Source organism: Mesoplodon bidens (genome assembly GCF_964165515.1).
Source record: "Mesoplodon bidens genome assembly, chromosome: 7".
NCBI classification, from domain to species: domain Eukaryota; kingdom Metazoa; phylum Chordata; class Mammalia; order Artiodactyla; family Ziphiidae; genus Mesoplodon; species Mesoplodon bidens.
Window position 1 is genome coordinate 8,957,458 of NC_138164.1, and position 21,436 is coordinate 8,978,893.

General features: G+C 42.1%; 1 protein-coding gene across 7 annotated transcripts in view; it reads left to right on the forward strand.

The window, feature by feature from the left end:
• The first annotated feature begins 3,537 nt into the window (after positions 1-3,537).
• MSANTD2 (Myb/SANT DNA binding domain containing 2) overlaps positions 3,538-21,436 on the forward strand; it is a 29,558-nt gene continuing 11,659 nt past the window's right edge. For 4 of the 7 annotated variants that reach the window (XM_081241414.1, XM_081241418.1, XM_081241417.1 and 1 more), the window contains exon 1: positions 3,556-4,082. In XM_081241414.1, coding sequence (XP_081097540.1) covers positions 3,573-4,082 — 510 coding nt within the window. In that variant the 5' untranslated portion in view covers positions 3,556-3,572. Of the gene's footprint in view, positions 4,083-19,567; positions 19,725-21,436 lie in introns of those variants that run through there. The other 3 variants (XM_081241412.1, XM_081241413.1, XM_081241415.1) reach the window with 2 other exon arrangements.

The window sequence follows — 21,436 nt, forward strand, 5'->3', positions numbered from 1 at the left end:
ACACACAGACAGTCATAAAACACAGCAAGAGAGTATGCAACAGAATTAACTAAGCTTCTGAAAGAGAAAACATTAATGTGAAGTGCTAAGTTGTGTGAATGGGTATTAGATGGAGGACTTCTGTCCAACAGATTAGGGAAGGCTTCATAGAAAAGCTGGGAAAACAAACACTTGACTCAGATTGTGGAGGAAACGGATAAGGGAGTAGTGTATATTTTACAGGTGGAAGATTTGTATTGTTGTGTACTCTTTTGCCCATTATTATATTTTTGAGACCTTTCATATATTAGCTCTCAAATAAGATTTTATCTACTTATGACTACCCTTTGGATCCACAATAAAAGGTGTAGCATATCACTTCAATCATAGTAGCCATTCCATAAGTCTTGATTAAACCATGAAGTCTTGAACAAGTATATCGCACAACTTCTGGAACCCAGGAGCGGCCACAGGAAGCCAACACGATGATCACATGATCCTGGTGGACTATATAGCAGTGCCTCTATACTATGGAACACATATTAATAGCTTTTACATTATTGGCTTCGTTTTAACTTCAGGGTGTTAACAGAAGTTGTATTATTTTACTTTAAAAATATTTTTAAAATAGATTTATTTATTTATTTTTGGCTGCGTTGGGTCTTCTTTGCTGTGCACGGGCTTTCTCTAGTTGCGGCGAGCGGGGACTGCTCTTCGTTGCGGTGCGCGGGCTTCTCATTGCAGTGGCTTCTCTTGTCGTGGAGCACGGGCTCTAGGTGTACAGTCTTCAGTAGTTGTGGCACGTGGGCTCAGTAGTTGTGGTCCACAGGCTTAGTTGCTCGGCGGCATGTGGGATCTTCCCGGACCAGGGCTCGAACCCTTGTCCCCTACACTGGCAGGCGGATTCTCAACCACTGCGCCACCAGGAAAGCCCAGAAATTTTATTTTTGATACAAGATTTTGTCATTGGATAGACTGATGGGTGTGGGAATAAAGGGGGGGTATATAGAAATAATGTCTAGAAACAGAAGTTTGTGGGAAGGGAGACTTCTCAGTCAACCCACTTCATCTAGGAAGGCTTCCTGAATGAGTCAAAGTTGATTTGAGAATCATCCAGAATTAACAGTAGAAGGAGGGAGGATTTTTTTTTCAGGCTTGTGGTAAAATGAGAGCGGGAGAAGCAATGATTTTAAAACTCCTTGGAGGGCTTCCCTGGTGGCACAGTGGTTGAGAGTCCGCCTGCCGATGCAGGGGACACGGGTTCGTGCCCCGGTCTGGGAAGATCCCACATGCCACGGAGCGGCTGGGCCCGTGAGCCATGGCCGCTGAGCCTGCACATCTGGAGCCTGTGCTCCACAAAGGGAGAGGCCACAACAGTGAGAGGCCCACGTACCGCAAAAAAAAAAAAAAAAAAAAAAACTCCTTGGAGTTTCTGATTTCATTATGATTCTAGGCATGTCACTCCTTTTCATACACCTTATGACATTAAAAAACTTACTGTTGGGCTGAATGATAGTGAATTTTACTTTGATAGGTGTTTGAGCTTCCACTAGAGCCCTTAAGAGAACTGGAAATGAGAAAACTGAAAACCAGAAGTGGAGAGAAAGCGACAAAGGGAAGATTCTATTAATGAGAGTACAGGCAAAGTGAGATGGCAGTAATGTTCACACATGTTTATGTGAACCAGGCACCATTCTAAGGGTTTTATCTGTATTAACACATTTATTCTCATGACAATACTGTGAGGTCATCCTCATTATATAGATAAAGAAACCAAGGCCCTGAGAGGCTAGGGACATAAGTTGGCTGAGGTTGCAGAATTGGAATTTGAAGCCAGGTATTCTTTTTTTTTTTTTTTTTTTTTTTTTTTTTTTTTTTGCGGTATGCGGGCCTCTCACTGTTGTGGCCTCTCCCGTTGCGGAGCACAGGCTCCGGATGCACAGGCTTAACGGCCATGGCTCACGGGCCCAGCCGCTCCGCGGCATATGGGATCCTCCCAGACCGGGGCACGAACCCGTATCCCCTGCATCGGCAGGCGGACTCTCAACCACTGCACCACCAGGGAGGCCCAGAAGCCAGGTATTCTGACTCTGGAATTCATACACTTAACTGAGGTGCCAGACTATATCTTTTCTTTATTTATTTATTTTTGGAAGGATGTGAAATATTTTTTTTTTTAATTTTTATTGGAGTATAGTTGATTTACACTGTTGTGTTAGTTTTAAGTGTACAGCAAAGTGAATCAGTTATACTACATCTTTTTCTTAGAAAAAGAGGGAGAGATAGCATAAATGTTGGAATTTCTTTGTTTCTTCATATTGCTAACATAAACTACAGTGACATTTTAATATGACATACGGAGACAATTATCTCCTCTACTTCAACCCTATTGCTTATTCCTTTGGCTTTCCAGTGACAACAACCATGTCATTCTCTGGAGTGATTCTGAGTTTAAAATGTAGCTGACCTCAGCTCTATTTTTTTTAAAAAAACCTAAAATATATTTGCTATTTAAACAAACATTGCATAGCTTATTCATATCTGAACAAAAAGATCAGCTGGGGCCTTCAAGTTAAAGATCCAAGATAAACAATTAGATTTTTGGTTCTGAAGAATATTGAAATACCTTACAGCGATGTATTGGACTTGGGGTGTTCATGTGCATGAAACTGCAGCATGTTATGGAGGGCTCAGGCGCGATTACCACTAATTACCGGAGGGCACAAGCGCTGTCATAACTGGCAGTCTTCTTTTTAGCCTCCTTACACGTGAGAGCATGAAACACTGTGGGAAAAACATGCAACTTCCAAATTAGGGCGGATGGAGAATGGTATTGTAAAGTAACTTTTCTGCTGAGCTCGAGAGTTCCTACCTCTTTAAGTTGTAGACAAACCGTGCAAGCGCAAAAAAGACATCTAACTCTTCTACAAATCGTCACACCCACCCAGATTAACTAGAAAATAGATCAGAACTGGAATAAGAGTTGCTCTTCAAATAATGCGCTTGGATTTCTTGAAAAGCTACGCCGCAGGAACTCTAACCCTGGTCCCCAAATGCTTTTTAAAGTCTTCCCCAGAAACCCTCCCCCTGCAGCCTCGGCGCCTTCCTAGCTGTGCCCTGCGCAGGGCTCCCCAGCCTCCGCCCTGGACGTCAGCCTCTGCACCCCGAGGCCAGTTCCGAGTGGGGAGCGGCAGAGCGGAGGGAGAGAGGCGAGCGAGCGAGCGAAATGGTCAAGTCCTCCTTAACTCTGGGCCCCCTCGCGGGCCTCACCCCTCCTCCCAGGGGTTGAGATTGGAGAGGAAGTGGGAAGGCTTCAATCGGTTCCTCACACCAGCGCCCTCATGCCCCCACCCTACTCTTCGGCTAGGGGCTTCGGCACGCCTCACCGCCGCCCCTCGCCCCGGGAGAGGAGCGGGCGGCGCGGCCGGGCTCGCGGTGAGAGGCCTGGGGCGGCAGGCGGCCTCCGCGGGGCCGCCAGGGCCCGCAGCCGTCCGCCCGCTGGAGAGCCAGGCCCGAGGGCAGCCCCGGAGTCCGCGGCGGCCGGATGCGCGGGCGCGTCACTTCCGGGCGGTGCAGCGGCGGCCGCTTGGAAGATGGCTGCGCCCTGTGGCTCGGAGCTGCCCGCCAACTCGCCGCTAAAAATCCCGAAGATGGAGGTGCTCTCCCCGGCTTCTCCTGGTGGCCTGAGTGACGGAAATCCATCGCTGTCCGACCCTTCCACGCCTCGGGGTGCCTCCCCGCTCGGGCCGGGCAGTGCGGCGGGCTCGGGGGCAGCGGCGTCCGGGGGTCTCGGGCTGGGGCTGGGGGGCCGCAGCGCCGCCTCGTCCTCGGTCTCCTTCTCCCCTGGTGGCGGCGGTGGCGGGGCTGCGGCAGCCGCCGCCGCCGCCTGCCGGGGCATGTCGTGGACGCCGGCCGAGACGAACGCGCTCATCGCAGTGTGGGGCAACGAGCGGCTGGTGGAGGCGCGGTACCAGCAGCTGGAGGGAGCCGGCACGGTGTTCGGCAGCAAGGCCCCCGGGCCAGCCATGTACGAGCGCGTGTCCCGGGCCCTGGCCGAGCTGGGCTACGAGCGGACCCCGTCCCAGTGCCGGGAGCGCATCAAGGTAACCGGCCGCCCGGCCTGGGGCAGCGAACCAGAGGCAGAGAGAAGGCGGGGAAGCGGGCCTCGGGGGCGGGGGCCGGTCTGAGCGCAGGGCTCCCCTCCGGGGCCCGGTGGGCGATTCGCATCTCCTCCGCCTTTTTCTTCTCTCCCTGGGAAGGGGGCTTTTTTCCAGATGGCCGCCAGCCCGTAGGTTTCCTGAGTTTGAAGTTGGGCGTGCCTGCCGCCGCCCCTCTTTCTTGCCAATTGAGGATGTTCTTGCGCTCTGAAGTTGGTAGTTTCTCATTGTGCAGCGGGCGGCGGTCCCCGTGCTGCCCGCGCCTCTCGCCCCCACCGCCGGGGCCCCTCGCTTTGTTCCAGGCCGGGGGCTCCTAGGCAGAGGCTTACCGGCCGGGGCGGGATGGAGCAAGGGTAGAAGAGCGGGGCCGCTGAGCCCCCAGTTTAGGAATTTTCAAGTGAGTGGCAGGGGCAGAGCCGTATGAAAGGCGCCTTCGGACGATGGCCTTTGTGTCAGTCGTCTTGCTTCCGACTTGAGCTTGCTTCAAACTCGAAGGGCGACCAAGTCTTGAGATGCTTTGGGGAATTGGAAAGGCTCGGTTGTAGCCAGATAGTGTATTGCTTTCGTGGAGTTAGGAGCACACAGTTAGCCTGGCTGGTAGTTGGTCTGGAATTTGGAGCGTGATGCTTGCAGAGTTAGGTTGGTTTGAGGCCCTGCTATGTTTCTGACTAAACTCCTTCTTGAAAGCCCGTGTTCCCCTGCTTTAGCTGTTGTGCCGGCTGCGGTGACAAGTAAAGTTCTCACTGTGCGTCTGGCCATCCTTGTGTACCTGAATGTTTAAATACAGAGGCTTAATTTGGGCTAGAAATTTCACCTCCAGCCGGGTTATCGTTTTGCTCTTCCTACTGACTCTTAACCTAGGAGTTCAGATTTGTAGTCTTGGCAGATACGGAGTTGTTTTTTAGGTAAGCTGGTTCCCTCTTCACAGTGTCTGCTAAAAGATTCTGGTAGGATTCTTCCAGTTTTCACGGAACTCCTTCTTGTTCAGAGTTATAGTATCTGTGTGCTTCTTTTCTGGCAGGGATGACACTTTTTTGGGAACTCCTTGTGGGGTAGAAACCCAGTAAGAACTATCATACTCACACTAGAGAAGGAGATTGCTCCAAAGTTCCAGAGATCTTGGCTCAAGTAGTGTTCATCTGAGGACATTGTTGCTTAGAAAATTTGGTCCAGAAACCAAGATATTTCAAACCTATTAACTATTGTTCAGGGAATTTGACACCCATTTCTCAATTACAAAATTAAATTGGTTTACCTGATAACATGTACCTCTGGGTTCCATCCCCTCCCCTGCCTTTTTTGAACAAGGATGTCATTAAAGTGATAGTTTATAGGTAGGATTAAAGTAGTAGCTAATAGTAGCCACTGTTCTCTGAATTTCATTTGTTGTTCTGTTCAAGGTGAAATTTGGGGGAGAGTTTTTGCATTGTACTGTTTAGCATCTATCCATGAACTTTTCTTGAGTTTAGACGTGCACTTTGGGTATTTGTAATTGTTTTAGCTTTATTGATATTTGTCCATAGAAATTTCCCAATCAAAAGGAAAAAGAGTCTTATCCAAAACTCACTGCTTATAAATCTCACTGATTATAAAATTGTTTCTCAAATAACCAGGAAATCTTTAGTTGGGTTGCAACTTTGTCCGGTTATGAGAAACATAACCTAAAGCAAGGAAAGGAGATTAAGTGCCTCTGAAGAATTTTTAAAAGAGGATCCTCTTATCTGTCTCCAAACAGATAAGATCAAATTGACCTCAAGCTCTTAGACTATTTTGAGACTATATAGATGATGGTGACGGGTTCTCTGATCCACAGCAGCAGTTGACAAGGAGGGTAGATAACTGTTATTTTGTTTTCTTTTTTAAGTGCCCTCCTCCTTAAGTCTGATTTCAACCAAGAAACCAGACTTCTTCATGAACAATGTAGGTCTTTCCTGCCGGAATTATAAGCTCCGTAAGGACAAGTTCTGGTCTCTCCTATTTACAACAGTATTTCCAGTGCCTAGCACATAGTAGGCACTGGATACATATTTGTTAAGTTCACCAAATAAACTAAGTCTAGAAGGAGAATTTTGGAAAGTATAGAAATCTAGAGCAGTGTTACTCAAACTTTAACCCCAAAACATAGACTCTGAAACCCAATTTGAAAAAGCTGCATTAAAAACTAAGCTCTGTCCCTCTAGGAGGCTTAATATGAATGTAATCTTAAGCATAGAAGGACATGTAGTCACTGAAATCATAGCTTTACACAATCATGAGGTGGATGTCCAAGTACTCCAGATTACATTTATGGAAATAAAAACACAACCTTAGAAAATTCTCAGAGAATCCCAAACCCCTGAAACAAATCTTTCGATCCTAGTTTCAGAAATGCCAATTTAGGGCTTCCCTGGTGGCGCAGTGGTTGAGAGTCCGCCTGCCGATGCAGGGGACACGGGTTCGTGCCCCGGTCCGGGAAGATCCCACATGCCGCAGAGCGGCTGGGCCCGTGAGCCGTGGCCACTGAGCCTGCGCGTCCGGAGCCTGTCCCCCGCAACGGGAGAGGCCACAGCAGTGAGAGGCCCGCGTACCGCAAAAAAAAAAAAAAAAAAAAAAAAAAAAAAAAAAAAGAAATGCCAATTTAGAACAAGTAATTCAGAAATCTCTTTCACCTTATCGTGTTAATGAGAACTGCAAAAAGAAATTAAGTAATCCTTCTTGCTTTAGAATTTGCAAAATAGAAACAAAGTAGTGCAGTAAGATAAGGACCTGGAAAAACATCTTGTATAGGCTAATGTAGCTCACTTAAGTGTGAACTCATGTCAGAGGCTCCCAGGGAAGGAACACCATGTGCGTCAATTACATTTCTGGTCAAATGTATTTAAATATCAATCAAAATTCAATTATGAAGACCCAGTAAATAATTTCTTCTAAATTTGAAAGGAAGCATGATACATAGTAACTTCAGTTTTTCCCTGAAACTTTCCCTTAATCATAGTTTCAATATATCGATGTAGCAGCCTTCACCTCATCATATGAAGGCAACAGCAAGCTGAGTCCTATCCCAGCCTCTTCGTGGACCACCTTCCTGAGTAACCTTAAAGCACGTCACTTCCCTTCTCTGGACTGTGCCTCAGTCCTCTTATCTATACAGTGAAAGTATTAAAGTTTTAAATATTGAAATTGAATTAATGACTCTTGGATTTTGCTACCAAAGTACTATTTTTAAATACTCTCCAAGCGAATATGTATATTTCTAAGCACACAGAATTTTAACTTAAAGTCAGATATAAACATTTTTTTTATTGCTGCAAAGACTTTCATTTTGAAGTCTGACATGTCCTGTTATTGGTATTTGTTCAGCCATTTGGATAAAATGGATGTGTTTGAGACTGCCTTGCTACACGTTATTGTTTTGTTCTGAAGTTCTGTTGCTTTTTATTTGTTTGCCAGAAGAAAATTAGTCTGCTAGCAATTTCAGCCTAATTTTGGAGTCAGATAAACAAATAGGTGGTTTTCTGTTCTTTTCTGTAGACCTTGTCTTCATATCTCCATTCGCCAAATACTTGAGTGTTTACTGTCTGATAGGTGTTAGGACGAAGAAAAGAACTGTAATGTACAGTCCGAGAGCTTACAGTGCAGTTGAAGTCTGTAAACACACATCCAAAGTTAAAAAGCTGTACAAGACAACACAGGGGATAGTATGCAGTGCAGTACTTGATTGAGTGTCGAATGACAAAAGCAGACAATAAGTGTGATAACTGCAAAAGGAGGGAGAGATCTCAGCACAGTCCATACTGTAGTAGTTGAAAGACCTATCTAGACTTGGAATTCATGAAAGCATTCACTTCTGAGCCAGATGCTGTATTCACACTTCAGTCAGCTAATCTGATGCACTGCAAAACCCATTCTCAGGTCCTGTATTTTTGGGTGTTCTCCAAAAATTTGCCTCTTGAGGGTTGGCTTTATGTCTTTGAAACAGGTGTGTACTTTTAGGTCTCCCTCAAGTTGAAATGCAAGGTGATTGTATGACCTGAAAAACTTGTCTTTGCTGGATCAGTGCCGGTTGCTCATCAGGTAAAAGTGGTAGGGAGTCTTCTGCCTAACAAACAAGATGATTAATCTTTTAGGGACTTTGCTTAGACCTGTTCATCATAATTCATCATAATCTTTGGAACAAATATTGTACTTTAGCAGACAAATCACAGTATAGTATATGTGGTCTTCATTTTAGCTATCAAGACTTGTCATTATTTGTCTGTGAGAACCAATAGGGCAAAGATAACTTGGAGCCCAAAGATACCATTGTCCCTGTTTAAGCATTTTAAGACTCTGTGTATCTCTGAGGACTCTTCTCTGGTGTTTGCAGACAAGACTTTCCTTCTGCATTATCGTTGGAAGATTTTCCAAAAATACGGTATACCACTCAAAGAGTTTGTAAGATTTAGTGAGATTTGTCTCCTTCCATTTCTGTTGTTCTAAAGTCATTGCCACCGGAAAGCTTGTGTGTTCCAGTGTTTTTGTCTGCTTGTGAATCTGACAAAGGCTTGATATGTATCCTAAAAGAAGAGACCATCCTAGACTCCTAGCCATACATTTATATTTAGGCTTTCAGTTTTGGAGGTAAGGGATCTAGTAAGCACATGTTAAAACTGTCCATGAACAGGCAGGCATCTGAGTTTATTTCCTGGCGTATTGGGAAGTCTCCTGAAGAGTGGAGTGAAATATTCTGGATCCTTCATTAAGAGGATATATAAAAGGAAAAAAAATTAGAAAATCCATAGTACAAAACAGTGTAGTTCAATAAAACTTTCTGTAATGATGGAAATGTTCTGTATTTGCTGCAGTTCGGTGTGATAGCCACCAGCCACATGTGGCTGTTGAGCTTTTGGAATGTGGCTAGTGTGCTTGAGGAACTGAATTTTTAATTATATTTCATTTTAATTAATTAAATTTTAAATAACTACATGTGGCTGCTAGTGGCTACCATATTGAACAATGTAGGTAAAAAGTTATTATTCAGAATATTAAAGAAGTCTTTATTTTTTGAAAGGATTCTCTTGGCTACACATTCAAACCTCCAAAAGGAGCTCAAAGTTTCTTCTTCTTGCCCTCCCTGTCTCTTTACCCCTGAGTAGGAGGAACCCCGTAGAAGTCAAGAGATATGGTCCACCATCATAGGAAGAGGAACTTTTCCTGTAAGGAATAAAGTATTATAACCTTAGTTGGCTGGAGCAAACCATGTCATATTCTTGGTTCTCTAGGACAGTGCTGTCCAATAGAACCTTCTGTGGTGATTTGAGTGTTCCGTGTCTACACTCTCCAGCAGCCACTGTGCAGTAGCCACTGGCCCCAGGTGGTGATTGAACACTTGAAATGTGACTGTGAAACCAAATTTTTAATCTCAATTTTAATTAATTTAAATTTAAATAGCCATATGTGACTAGCTAGTGGCAATTATATTGGCCAGAACAGCTTTGGAATAATGGTGTTCAAACTTTTCTGCTTATGTACTCCCCAAAGAGTTTTGAAATCCGTGCTCTCTTGAACATTTTAAAGCTGACATTAAAATGTTTTCATCATATGTTTGAAAGTTTATGGGAAATTAACAGGGTATAGGACATATTAAATCTAGTATAAGATGAGAATTGGTTGTAAAATTTATTGAATAATGTACTCTGAATCTGAAAGATTCACCCCAATTCTTATCTATAGGTTTTATCAAATGTACCTTGAAAGTGTTGATGATCAGACAGTATTCCACTTACATTTAAAATAAACAATATCACTAACCTATATTCCTTTGGCTATTCTAAATTCAGCAGCCAAGCTGCATGCCTAAAAAATACATGCAAGACTGAGAATGACAGGAATCCCTAAGGTTTAAGGTGCCTTGATCAGTCATTAAAAAAGGCATATAGGTACCACAATTAAAGACCACTGCTTTAGAACTTTGAGCATCTTTTCGATATCCTTCTTGGCAGATGTAGAGGGCCTGGGCCCTTGAATTCCACTGCCCATAGGAAACAGGAGAGAGGTGTGGAGCTTAACTCTTGGCTGAAGTCCAAGCACTTAGGGGAGGATTTGGAAATCTTACCCATTCCCTATCATCAGACTCATCTGACAGATTAATCACAGGGTTTCTTTAAATACTAAGGTCTGAAATAAGGACTTCATTTTTAAAAAATTATTCACCAGCAGATACTCGAGTGCCTCCTGTGGGAGGCCCTGGAAATACAGCAGTGTACCAGGTACTGCCAAGGCGTCCGCCTTCCGGGGCAGGAGTCAGGCTGCTAAAGCGCCAGCACTGTGACCACGGCCCGGGTGTTGTGTGGACATTAGGCCCATGGTGCTGCAGGCGCACACAGGAAGGGCATGTCAATTTAGGCTTTCAGGAAGTGGATCGCGAAGGTGAGGGGGGACTAAATTGGGCAGAAGGGAAGAGAGATGGATCACTAGTTGGGGTAAAAGCCCAGAGGCAGCATGGCCTAGAGTGGTGCAAACTGCAGATACAGTAAAATCTATTTTGTCCAAGAATCCAAAGTTGGAAGCATCCAAATAATGCAGTTCCAAAAATTGTAAGTGATCAGCTGTTTAAACAGGCATGCCTTTCAGCTGAAGAACAGTTTGCCGTAGCTCATGAAGGTACGCTGTAGACACCATGAATGACTGTTCGGTGGTGTCATCAAGGACCTTGTCAAAGGGTGGAGCCGATAGTTTTGGGTTAACTGCGGACATACCAGTTCTAGAAATTTATATGTTTTGATAAATGACTTTTATAGTTTGAATTGCAGTTATGCAAATATCCATTATCTATCTCATTCCTTAATTTATATACTAGAAAGAAAAGCAAAGCAATGCATCTTTTTGAGCAAACAACAAGAAGAAATATATTTTACCCTGTGGCCTAGTACTCACATAACATACCTATATGTGCATAAATATATACATGTATGTGTATAACTGAAACACATTTCACAAAATAATAACAATGCTTATATAGCATTTACTATGTGTCATCCACTGTTCTTAGTGCTCTACAAATATTAACTTATTTAACCCACATAATGACACTGTACTTAACTGTGCAGTACACTCTGGTATGTTCCACCCTATCTGAACGCAGATCTTCTAGCCCCAGCGCCTCTTGAGTAACCTAAGTCTGCAGTGCAGCACGTGCCGGCACCTGGCAGGGCCTCTTTCTCCAGCCCCTCCCCACACCCTCCTCCTCCCCCCACCCCGCCAGTGCTTTTCAGCATTACCTCCCCTGGCACCCCAGCCCCTGTGGTACGTCATCTTTCCTCTACCCCAGCCGCACTCTCAGTGTCTCCAGAAGGTCCCTCACCTAAAACAGGTGCAAAGAAGACCTGGGAGGATGGGGGCGACCGCACCCACTGGTATTGGGCAGCGGGCTTACTCCTTGGGGACTGGCAGCTCAGGGTCACGTTGGTCCCCACGTGGGGCACGCCCCGGAGGCGGCAGGATGGAGGAGCTGGAGGAACTGGGGGAGGAGAGACAGGTTAAAAACTCACATCCGGGGGCCAGCGGCTCCCCCTCCCCCGATCCCACACGCGGACCCCCTGTCACTCTGTTTGCCCCTCCCCCAACCTTCACACTCAGTCATTTGGGGGAGAGACCTGCCCGACCTCCCATGGACGCCTCTCACTTACCCAGCACATTGAGTTCTAAAGTCTTGCTGCTGTGACCTCGAACAGTGCCTTGACTGTCTTGCAAGTTCACGGAACAGAGGTAGGGTCCGGAGTCTTTCTCCTGGAGGCCCTGCAGCCGCAGTGACACATTCCGGGAGGGCATGGGGTAGACCAGGGATGCTCCAGCTTTGCTTGACGTGACCCCACTGATGTGCGCCAACACCTGGTGGGCGGGCGTCACACCTCCCCATTATTACTTGTCTGCTCTGTGCCCAGGGCTCAGCTAGCCCCGCTCCCCCAAACTGGGGGTCTTCAAATGCCCCTCACCTGCACCACCACCCCCTCTAACCTCCAGCAGCTCTGCATTCACCCCGGTCTCTCGAGCTACCGTCTCCCCGCCCGGGGCGTTCTGCACCAGAACAGGTCCTGTTCCCCCGGACGCTGTCTCTTCATCTCCCACTTGGGGTGTTTAGAAAGGTGCCCACAACTCATTAAAATTGCCCAACGTACTAATGGGCCAGAACCTGCAGTTAGATAAAAGAGGAATGGAAGAGAATGAGGTGAGATCAAGTTGAGAGATCATTGTGCTACTTTAGACTTAAGGTATCAAAACTCCAGAAACATCATTAATTTGGAACAGGTCATGTCCCAGGTATTCTGGTGAAATATTTTATACTGTGTAGTTCTAGACAGCTGGAGCCTAGGGTTTGAGGGAAAGGGTGAAAGGAGGTGGGAAGCAGTAAGAAATGAGACGGGAGACATAAACACGAGGGCAGGTGATGGGCTAAGGAGTTTGGACTTTATCCTAAATTATCAAGGAATTTTCAGCTGGGGAGTGACATGGTTCATCTTAGGTTCCAGAACTGGCTGTAAGGCAGAAAATGAATTGGAAAGGGTGAGACTGGAAGCACAGAGACCATTTGGAGTCTCCTTGCAGTGAGCTAGACAGGAGGTGAAATAAAGCAGTGGCAGTGAAAATGGGGAGAAGAGAACAGATTTCAGATATACCAAAATTAGTGGAGCTGTTTTGGAGAATCTGAAAATTCTAATTTATTGGATTTATTAGATCTTAATCTGGCACACAACTCACTATGTACTTCTCTACCAGCTTACCCAGAGGATTCTTGGTTATAGTCCTCAGAGATCATCACAGTACATCATAGCCTAAGTTTTAAGAATTGGCTCTTTTTTTTTAGCCTTGCCGCATGGCACGTGGGATTTTAGTTCCCCGACCAGGGATCAAACCTGTGCCCCCTGCAGTGGAAGCGCGGAGTCCTAACCACTGGACTGCCAGGGAATTCCCTAGAGTTGGTTCTAGAACCCAGTGAGATCCAACTAAAACACTGTTTTAGGGCAGTCCTGTCTGTGTTACATCCAGGCTATATACAGACTCTTGATTCAGATCCAAAATTTCAAATGTTAATTGTCATGCAGGCACTCTGAAGTCTGCTCATATCACTAGGATGAGGTAGAATAGCAGTCTCCCGTCCCCTACCCTTTGGATGGTTGTATCTGTGTAATGTTTACAAAATGTTAAAAAAAAAATGGGAGAAAAAACTTCTTGAGTTTCAAAATCAAAGACCAGTACCACAAAAAGCTCTAGATTTTAGACAATTGTTAGGATTGCCCATTGATTATTAGGTAGTCTTTAATTTTATTTCTGTTGTGGGGATTATGCAATGTGTTCTTCTGCCTGCTGTTTACCATTGCAAAAACTCCCTTCAGTGTTCAAAATGAATGCTTAATGACTCTGTACCTCGTGTGCTGCATATGTTACAAATTATCTGGGGTTTGTAATCTATGTGGCGTCTTCCCCCTATTGTTCTGAATAATTGAAAAATGTCTTCATATTGGAATAAGGCATGTATTTACATCTGTATAATTCTTACCTATTCATAGTTGAGAGAGTCCTTGAGAGCCAATGGAAATACTTTTTTTTCTTGGCACCAATCAAGTGAGTGTTACCTTGTCACTTAGTGGGTGGGATATGGTGTTATTTCTTAGTAAAATACAGACCTGTGTTTATCCTCAGACATCTTAGGAATAGCAGCCATCATCTTACTTTTATATATGTGTTCTTGGCTGTATTCATAAATTACAGTTTTTGAGCTACCAAATAGTACTTCATTCAATATAAAGTGATACAATAGAATGGAAGTTATTTACCTAGATATGTTTTCTAGTTGCATTTTCTCAGCCTGTGTAAGATGACTTTGTTGTAATAGCCTGAATTTTTGAAACTCACAATGTTGTTTCTCTACTATCTACCTTCAGATTACTTCATTTATCCAAAAAGTCAATTATGTTTGTACTTGATATTAATAAAACCAGAATAAAGTTCATATCTACCAAAACCTGCTTTTATCATTATTATTTAAAATTTACAAATACTTTTCTCTAAATGGATAGAGCTGGTTTATGATTTAGAAAGAAGAGTGTGATAGGTCAAAAAGTACCTTGACCTTATATTTGACCTCTCAACTGCCACATGCTGTCTTAAGGAGTTTTTCATTTATTCATTCATTTAGCGAAAATCTATTGAGCCACTTCTGGGTGCCAGGTACTGGGAATACTTCAGTGAATAAAACTGAAAAAAAACCCCACCTGTCTTCAAAGAGCTTGTGTTCTGGTAGAAAACAGTATATTTTAAATATGTTAATTCAAAACAACACAATTAGAAAACCGCTCAAATATGATATTCCTTTATATCGGCCTCATTGATCTTAGAAAGTTTGAGCTCTCTACCTTTCATTATGCGTAAGAAATAGAAATTCATTTGCCTTGGCTTTATTAAGAATGATTTACATGATTTCATATTATGCCTTCTTATTGTGATATGTTCAGTTGTCACTTTTACCCCTCCAAGCAGCAAAGTGCCATATTGTTGGTATTCATGCAGTCATTAGATAATAAGCACGTCTGTGCTGGTCCTGAAGGTACAGTTTTCAGCGGAAATAGGTAATGTTCCTTCTCTTTTGTACAAATTAGGAATCATGGTTAATAGTTGGACTTGAGAAATCAGAGTTGTGCCAATTTTAGAACAATATAAAATATTTTTAATAAAAATTACGTAAACCACATTACAAAATTAAGAGAGAAAAGCAAGGGAAGAATTTTACCTTCTCCACTGTAGCATAACTACATATCTGTGAAATGTTATTTTTCAAGAAGTGGTGAATCTGATTTTAATTCCAGTAGAATTTCCATGCACCAAAATTGAGAGGTCTACGTGCTTTTTGTTTTATTGAACTCCAAGAAAATATAAAGGTCATTCATACTTCTTATTTGATTCATGCCTGCCACCTGCTTCTTGCAGACAGGTTGCCCAGTACGTGAGGCCAAATCCTCACTCTGGATGGGTAGTTAGGATTCCTTTTTTCTCCCTTGTTTATATATCAGTGTGTTAGTCACCATATTCTTGCTAAGACTATAAACCTTTGAAAATGGTTAAATGATTGGCTTTTAACTATAAAAGAATAAATATGAGTGAAAAGTTGAAGCTGTGATGACAAAGCCAGGTGTTTATGAAACTTGAATAATGTGTGGCAAAAACATGTTTGTATAACAATGTTACTTAACATGTAACAAACCTAAATCTAAGTATAAACTTTTACTTATAGATTTCACATGTTATTAAACAAAAACAACTTTATAAAATATTTTTTAAGTACTAATAAAACTAAAAAAACAGAAAAATCAAGTGAGCATTCTTTTAATATTGGATGGTGTGGTTTAGCTGAAACTTACTTGCTTTTCCAAACAAGGTTCTGATACTGACTGCTAAAGTAAGGTTCTTTTGAGTTTGTTATTCTTACCATGTGCTTAGTGATAAAACTTCGCTGCTACTTTTTCTCTACTTGAACTGACCTTTACGTAAGGCACCTTGGTCTCCAAATGGTGTGACTATCATTTTTGTAATAATAACAAATAGTTAACATTTAATGAGTACAAGCTATTAAGCAAACACTGTTTTAAATGCTCTGCTTGAATTTCTTCATTCAACACAACAAATCTATGATGGAGGTACTGTTATTAGCTCCACTTTACAGATGGAGAAGTTGAGGCAGAGAGATTAATATGTCTAATGTCACAAAGCTAGCAGGTGGTGAAGCCAGACTAAGGAGTCTGACTCCATGCTCTTAACCACTTGATTATACTGTCACCTTGTGAATTATCAGCCCACCTTTATTAAAATTTGACAGTTGAACTAATATTTTGGCAACAATGAAATCATAAAGTCATAAATGCCAAAAATACCAAAATCACATAGCAACTCCCAGATGGACATCATTGTGCTCATACATGTTTCTTGTCATGGAAATGAAAACACAAATTTAAAAAATTCTTGCAGATAATTCATGGTGTCCTAAGATTGTAAACACAGTGAGAAACATTGATTTGGAAGTCCCAAGGAAGAATTCAAAACAAGTGTTGAAACATAAGACTTTTATTGTAGAAGGCTCATTCAGTCATTCATTCAAGCCTTTATATACGTGATGGTATTTATTGGACTACCAACTGCTCTTAAAGGAAGTAAGTTTGACATTATAGAAGGAGAAACATTTACAAAGTAGAATTACTTTTTGACAGTAAAAGTGGGTAAGGATGTGGCTTACCAAAGGAGGCCACGGAGTGTCCATTATTTTATGCCTGCCATTGTTCACCTGATGTGTAAATGATTTGGATACTCTTCTTAGAGATGATGAGGATGAGATGGACTGTCTTGTATAATATAGATATACAAAGAAGGGAATATGCATATGAAGAAAGCTAAAAATAGAATCAGAAAATGAGAAATCAGAGTACAGGGAGTATAGCAGTAACCTAGGTAAATATGGTTACTTCAGCTAAGTAGTAAAACGAGCTATGAACTTCCCGGCAACCATGGCAAAAAGGTAAATAGAGTGACTTTCTGTACTTTTCAGTGTCTGCAGGAGAGAAGCGTACCAGGTCCTAGTTTTGAAAGCTAAGATGAATTTGCATTAAGGACACTCTGATAGTGCCCTTGGATAAGCTCTTACCTTTCTCTTAGTTCTCTTTTCTTTTAAATAGCGATGCATCACATATCTTCTGTGATACGTAATACACTGCCCGGACCCCTCCTCCAGGAATGAGACACTGGTGCATCTCCACCAGCTGCCTGGAGCACTGATTGGTGATGGCTTCTGGTTGGATTCCTCCCAGGAATTTCCCGTTGCCCGAGGTTAGGCTCCCTCTCCAGTGGCATCCTGGACCCAGTGATTGGTCGGTGCTGAAATACAAAGGTACAGCCTCCTTGCCTCAATTCGGGGCAACTCTGAAGGGTCATCCAGGTTCCATACTTCACTTTAGGATTAACCGAGGCCTCTGCTGCAACTGTGAGTTACTTCAACTCCTCTCTCTGCCCCATCCTGCTCCTCGTTCGCTCACAAGTGCTGTTCTGAAGAGCCCTCCTCTCTAAGCCTCCTGCACGGTCTCCTCAGCGTCTGTTTCCTGGGACACTCTCTTTTAGCCTTATTGTAAAAATTAGAAATAATAAGTGTAAACTGCTTACCCCAAATCTCAGCACATGGTAGGCACTGAGAAAATGGTAGTTATGGTTTACTTTCATTGCATGGGACATTGAGCCACCTGTGGAAATGCTTTGATTTTTGTAGAAGGTACAGACATTTTTTCATATGGTGATTGCTTTTAGCAGTGCTCATAAAGGTAAGAGTAAAATATAAAAATGCTACCAAATGAGCTTTAAAAAGTGTTATGATTACCTGAATTTCTTTCTAACAACTTCCTAAATAAGTTCAGGTTGCCCAAGGACAGGCGCATAAGCTTAAGACAGGCTTATTTTCAGATTTTTCATAGAAAGTTTATATGTCAGGATGTGAAGATGTATTCTTTTCATGCATTTATGACCTATAGTTTATACCATGTAAATGCAAAAAAATTTTTTTAAACCCTTTTGAAGTAAGTTAATATTTACCAGGTTTTAACAGTCGACTGAATCTTGACTTAATGCTTGAACCCAGATATCTTGATGGAGGATTTCTAATAACCTTTTTAGATGATTTTATCTTAGATGTCCAAATTACTTTTTTTCACAACCAAATACATAAAACTTACTAATGGGAAAAAAATCTGTATTGTAAGTTATCTTTGCATCATAGATGGTAGTTTTTAGTAACAAAATAACTACAAAACAGAATCACATGGTCACCATATGAAAGGAATCAAGTGACCTATTTCAGGGGTGAGCCTGCTCTACATAAACATTGGTCTCATGAGTATAAGAAAGTACCTTTGTGTTTGGGAAGCTATACAATGTTGTAATGATAAAGGTCTGTGAGGATTTTTGGAATGTGTGTGCATGTGTGCACGTGTAATGCCTAACCTTTAGACACCGCTGATTACAGAACAGTCAGTGCGTGATGCAGGGTGTTTGTATGGCAGGACTTTAAAGATGAATGGCTCTCACTGCTATCCTAGATCTATTTTAGGTAATTCTCTTGAGTGTGTTTTCTAGTTCTCACATACTAATAAAAGTTACCATTTTAATATCATCCAAATACTACTTCTAGGTGGTGCCGTGGGATGGGAAGTACTGAGAAAAGATTCAACAGAGATGCTAATGTAGCAACGTCAGAGGTAATATAGGAGATCAGATGAAAATAACCTCTAATTCAAGTCAGTGCTTTACCAAACAACTGATTTCTTTTCCCTTTTAGGTGGAAAGTTCTAGATACATAGTGTTATCTGACTGTGCTTGATGACTACCTGCTGCTTTTGTCTGAAATAGTTAAGTAGTTCAGTAAACCCTAATATTTTTACCTGTCTTGTTCTAAATGGAGAAGCCCTTGAAGATGTCTAGAAGGGTTCTTGTATCCCAAAGAAGCCCTTAAACATGACCATACATACTAGGTATAGCTTATCTAGTATTGCTGCCAATGTGAGATTTTGCATGAGTATCTGTATGATTTACATACAGAGTAGAGTTAAAAGCTTTATGGCCATGCAAGTATAGTTCCTTGAGCAAGAAAGGTATTTGGTTCTGGCGATTAGTATTGTCCTCCTTGAGGGCTTTTTTCTTCATAATCTGAATGGATTAAAACCCTCAGCTCCTAGCATGGAGGAAGCTAGAAAGCTTAGGAGTTGATACTCACTGAGAACAAAACTTCCTGAATGATTTGTTCTATGCAAGTATTTCTCCCTCATGAAGACACACTGACCAGTTATAGACACAAAAGTGAGTCGTTGAGAGGCAGACTGGGGATGAAGTGCAGCTGATGGAATTCAATCCTGGACAGTCCCCACAAAGACTAAGGCTCCCGAGAGGCAGGAGCTCTTGGTTTCTGGTGGTCATTCTTCTGTCTGACCCTGTTAAAATCCAGGAAGCAATTGAATCTTTTTTTCCTTTTCTATCTTTGACAGAACTACTGTCAAAGAATATTATATTCTTGAATATTTTATTTATTTAATTTGTAAGGCATAAGAAATAATAAAATTTGGACAGGGTTACAGAGTTCCATTTGGCAGGTAATCCCGCCCGCCCCCCCCCAAAGAAAGTGTAACATGGTAGATATTTTAAAATAGCCTTGCCCTCTGCTGTTAGTCCTCCTTTGTTACAAAGAAATTAATTTGCTTTGCTAATTATAGCTGTAACTGTTTTATACCCTTTAGGGCTCCTGCTTTTTTCAAAAGGTTTTAGGAGTCCTACCTACCTTGGATTTATTGATTTTTATAAATATAATCCCTCGTTGTGGTTAACTGATGAGTTTCCTGATTTTCTTTGCTAAAAACAATGTTGATATTCTTGGTAGTGATTTACTACTTTCAAATTACCTCAATTCATTTAATAAATATATATTGAACAATTCTTATGTGATAGGTACTATTCTGGGCTCCGGGAAGCAGCGAACTAGGCAGACATAACCCCTGCCTCATGGAACTTACAGTCTAGTGGAATAGCTTTCTTAGGATACAGTAACATTTTGTGAGTGGCATTTGGTAATTTTTCTATGCAAATCCCTTTTGAAGGAATCCTCACTTGTCTTGGGGCCTCGGCTCCTCATTTGTTAATTAGACCTAGATGATCTCTAAAGTTCTTTTCCATTCAAAACTTCTGTAATGTTTTGGAGGTTGGAACCTGGTTTGCTATCAGACCGTTGGGCAGCCCCACCCACTCTCTGTCAATGAGTGTATTACAGAAAGTTTTACAAAAGAGGCATTTGGCAAGGATGGTGACACAGATAGGTAATGAATGGTATTAAGTGCTGCAGGAAAGTCAAATGAGTTCAGGACAAAGTTTGAGGACCATTGTTCTTAGTAATTAAGAAGGCATTGCTGACCATGACAGTTTCAGTGGAATAATGGATCAGATTTTGATCCCATTGAGTTAAGGATTGAATTAGTGTAGACATTGCCTATTCCTTTGAGTCCCTTTAGTCTTCAGGCAGTGTTAAAATGGGGAAATGTTAAGGCTTAGCCATTATCCACTAAGGAAGGTAGTCAAGACTTACTTTCCTATCCTTGTTTCTAGGTGTGTGCATTTCCCTAAGTTGTTACCTCAGGTAATTTATATAGCATCTCTATTGATAACTTAATCAGATAGTGAATGATCAAGTACTATGTGATACAACTGGAACAGGTGATCAACATGTTATGAATCATTTATTATTGTTTAATTGCCACTTCAGAAAAAACATTTCTTCCCCAGCAGGTAGAAAAAAAGCGCTATATTTTTGTGAAGAGTAAGTTGATATCCTTGTATGCTTTTACTGATAGAAATTGTTTCTTTCAAGAAATGGGAATTTTGCTAATTTACCTCTTAAAGGAAATATTAATGCTGCTTTATCTAAATGAGCAGGATACTGAGGAAACTGGAGAAGTTATTCTTGAACTGGCCCCAGTCTCCAGACTCTCTTGTAAAACCTATGACACAGACTAAGTCTACCTCATTTTAGGGTTTCTGACTAATACCTATTATATTTTTTTTATGGAAGAAACAACCACATGGCATAGAGCTGAGTTTCTTAACCGAAGGTTCTTGTATGAGCTCTTCAGAGAGTCCATGTTCCCCTTGACATTGTGTGGAACAGTTTTGTATGTGTGTTCTTCTGGGGAGGGAATCCAGGACTCAGAAAAGTTAAGAACCTCTGCTCTGGAGTGGAAAAGGAAAAGGAAATCTTAAGAATAAAAAGGTTTCTCACTTGCCAAAACTTCTGTAGCGCTAAGAACCGGGGAGTGTGAAACAAGTGCTGTTTTTGGTTTTGGTTTTCCTCTGTTGGGGTTTTTGGTTGGTTGGTTTTAAAGGATTTAGGTTGGTTTTAAAGGATTAGGTGATTGGCAAGTCAGTTTGCCAAATTTTTAATGTACAGAAAACCTAAGAAAGCAGGTAGTAAAGCTGCTACTGGCCCCAGATGGATTTCACCTTAAGTGACTTCCTCATCATTAGTTACAGCTCTGTGTCAAAAATATATATAGTAGTTTATACTATGTCCTTAATGTCCCTCTTAACTTTGCAGAAATGTTTTTACAGTTGTCTGCCATTTCAGGTTTTTTTTCCCCCTGCCTTTGTGCTCACAGAAAATAAAACTAATTTAAGAAATGTTGAATCTTTCTTAGAGATATTGAAATAAACTCAGTATTGTTCTGTTGCCTCAGTTAACTAAGAGCAACTAATCGCAACACAGTAAAGCAGTAGCT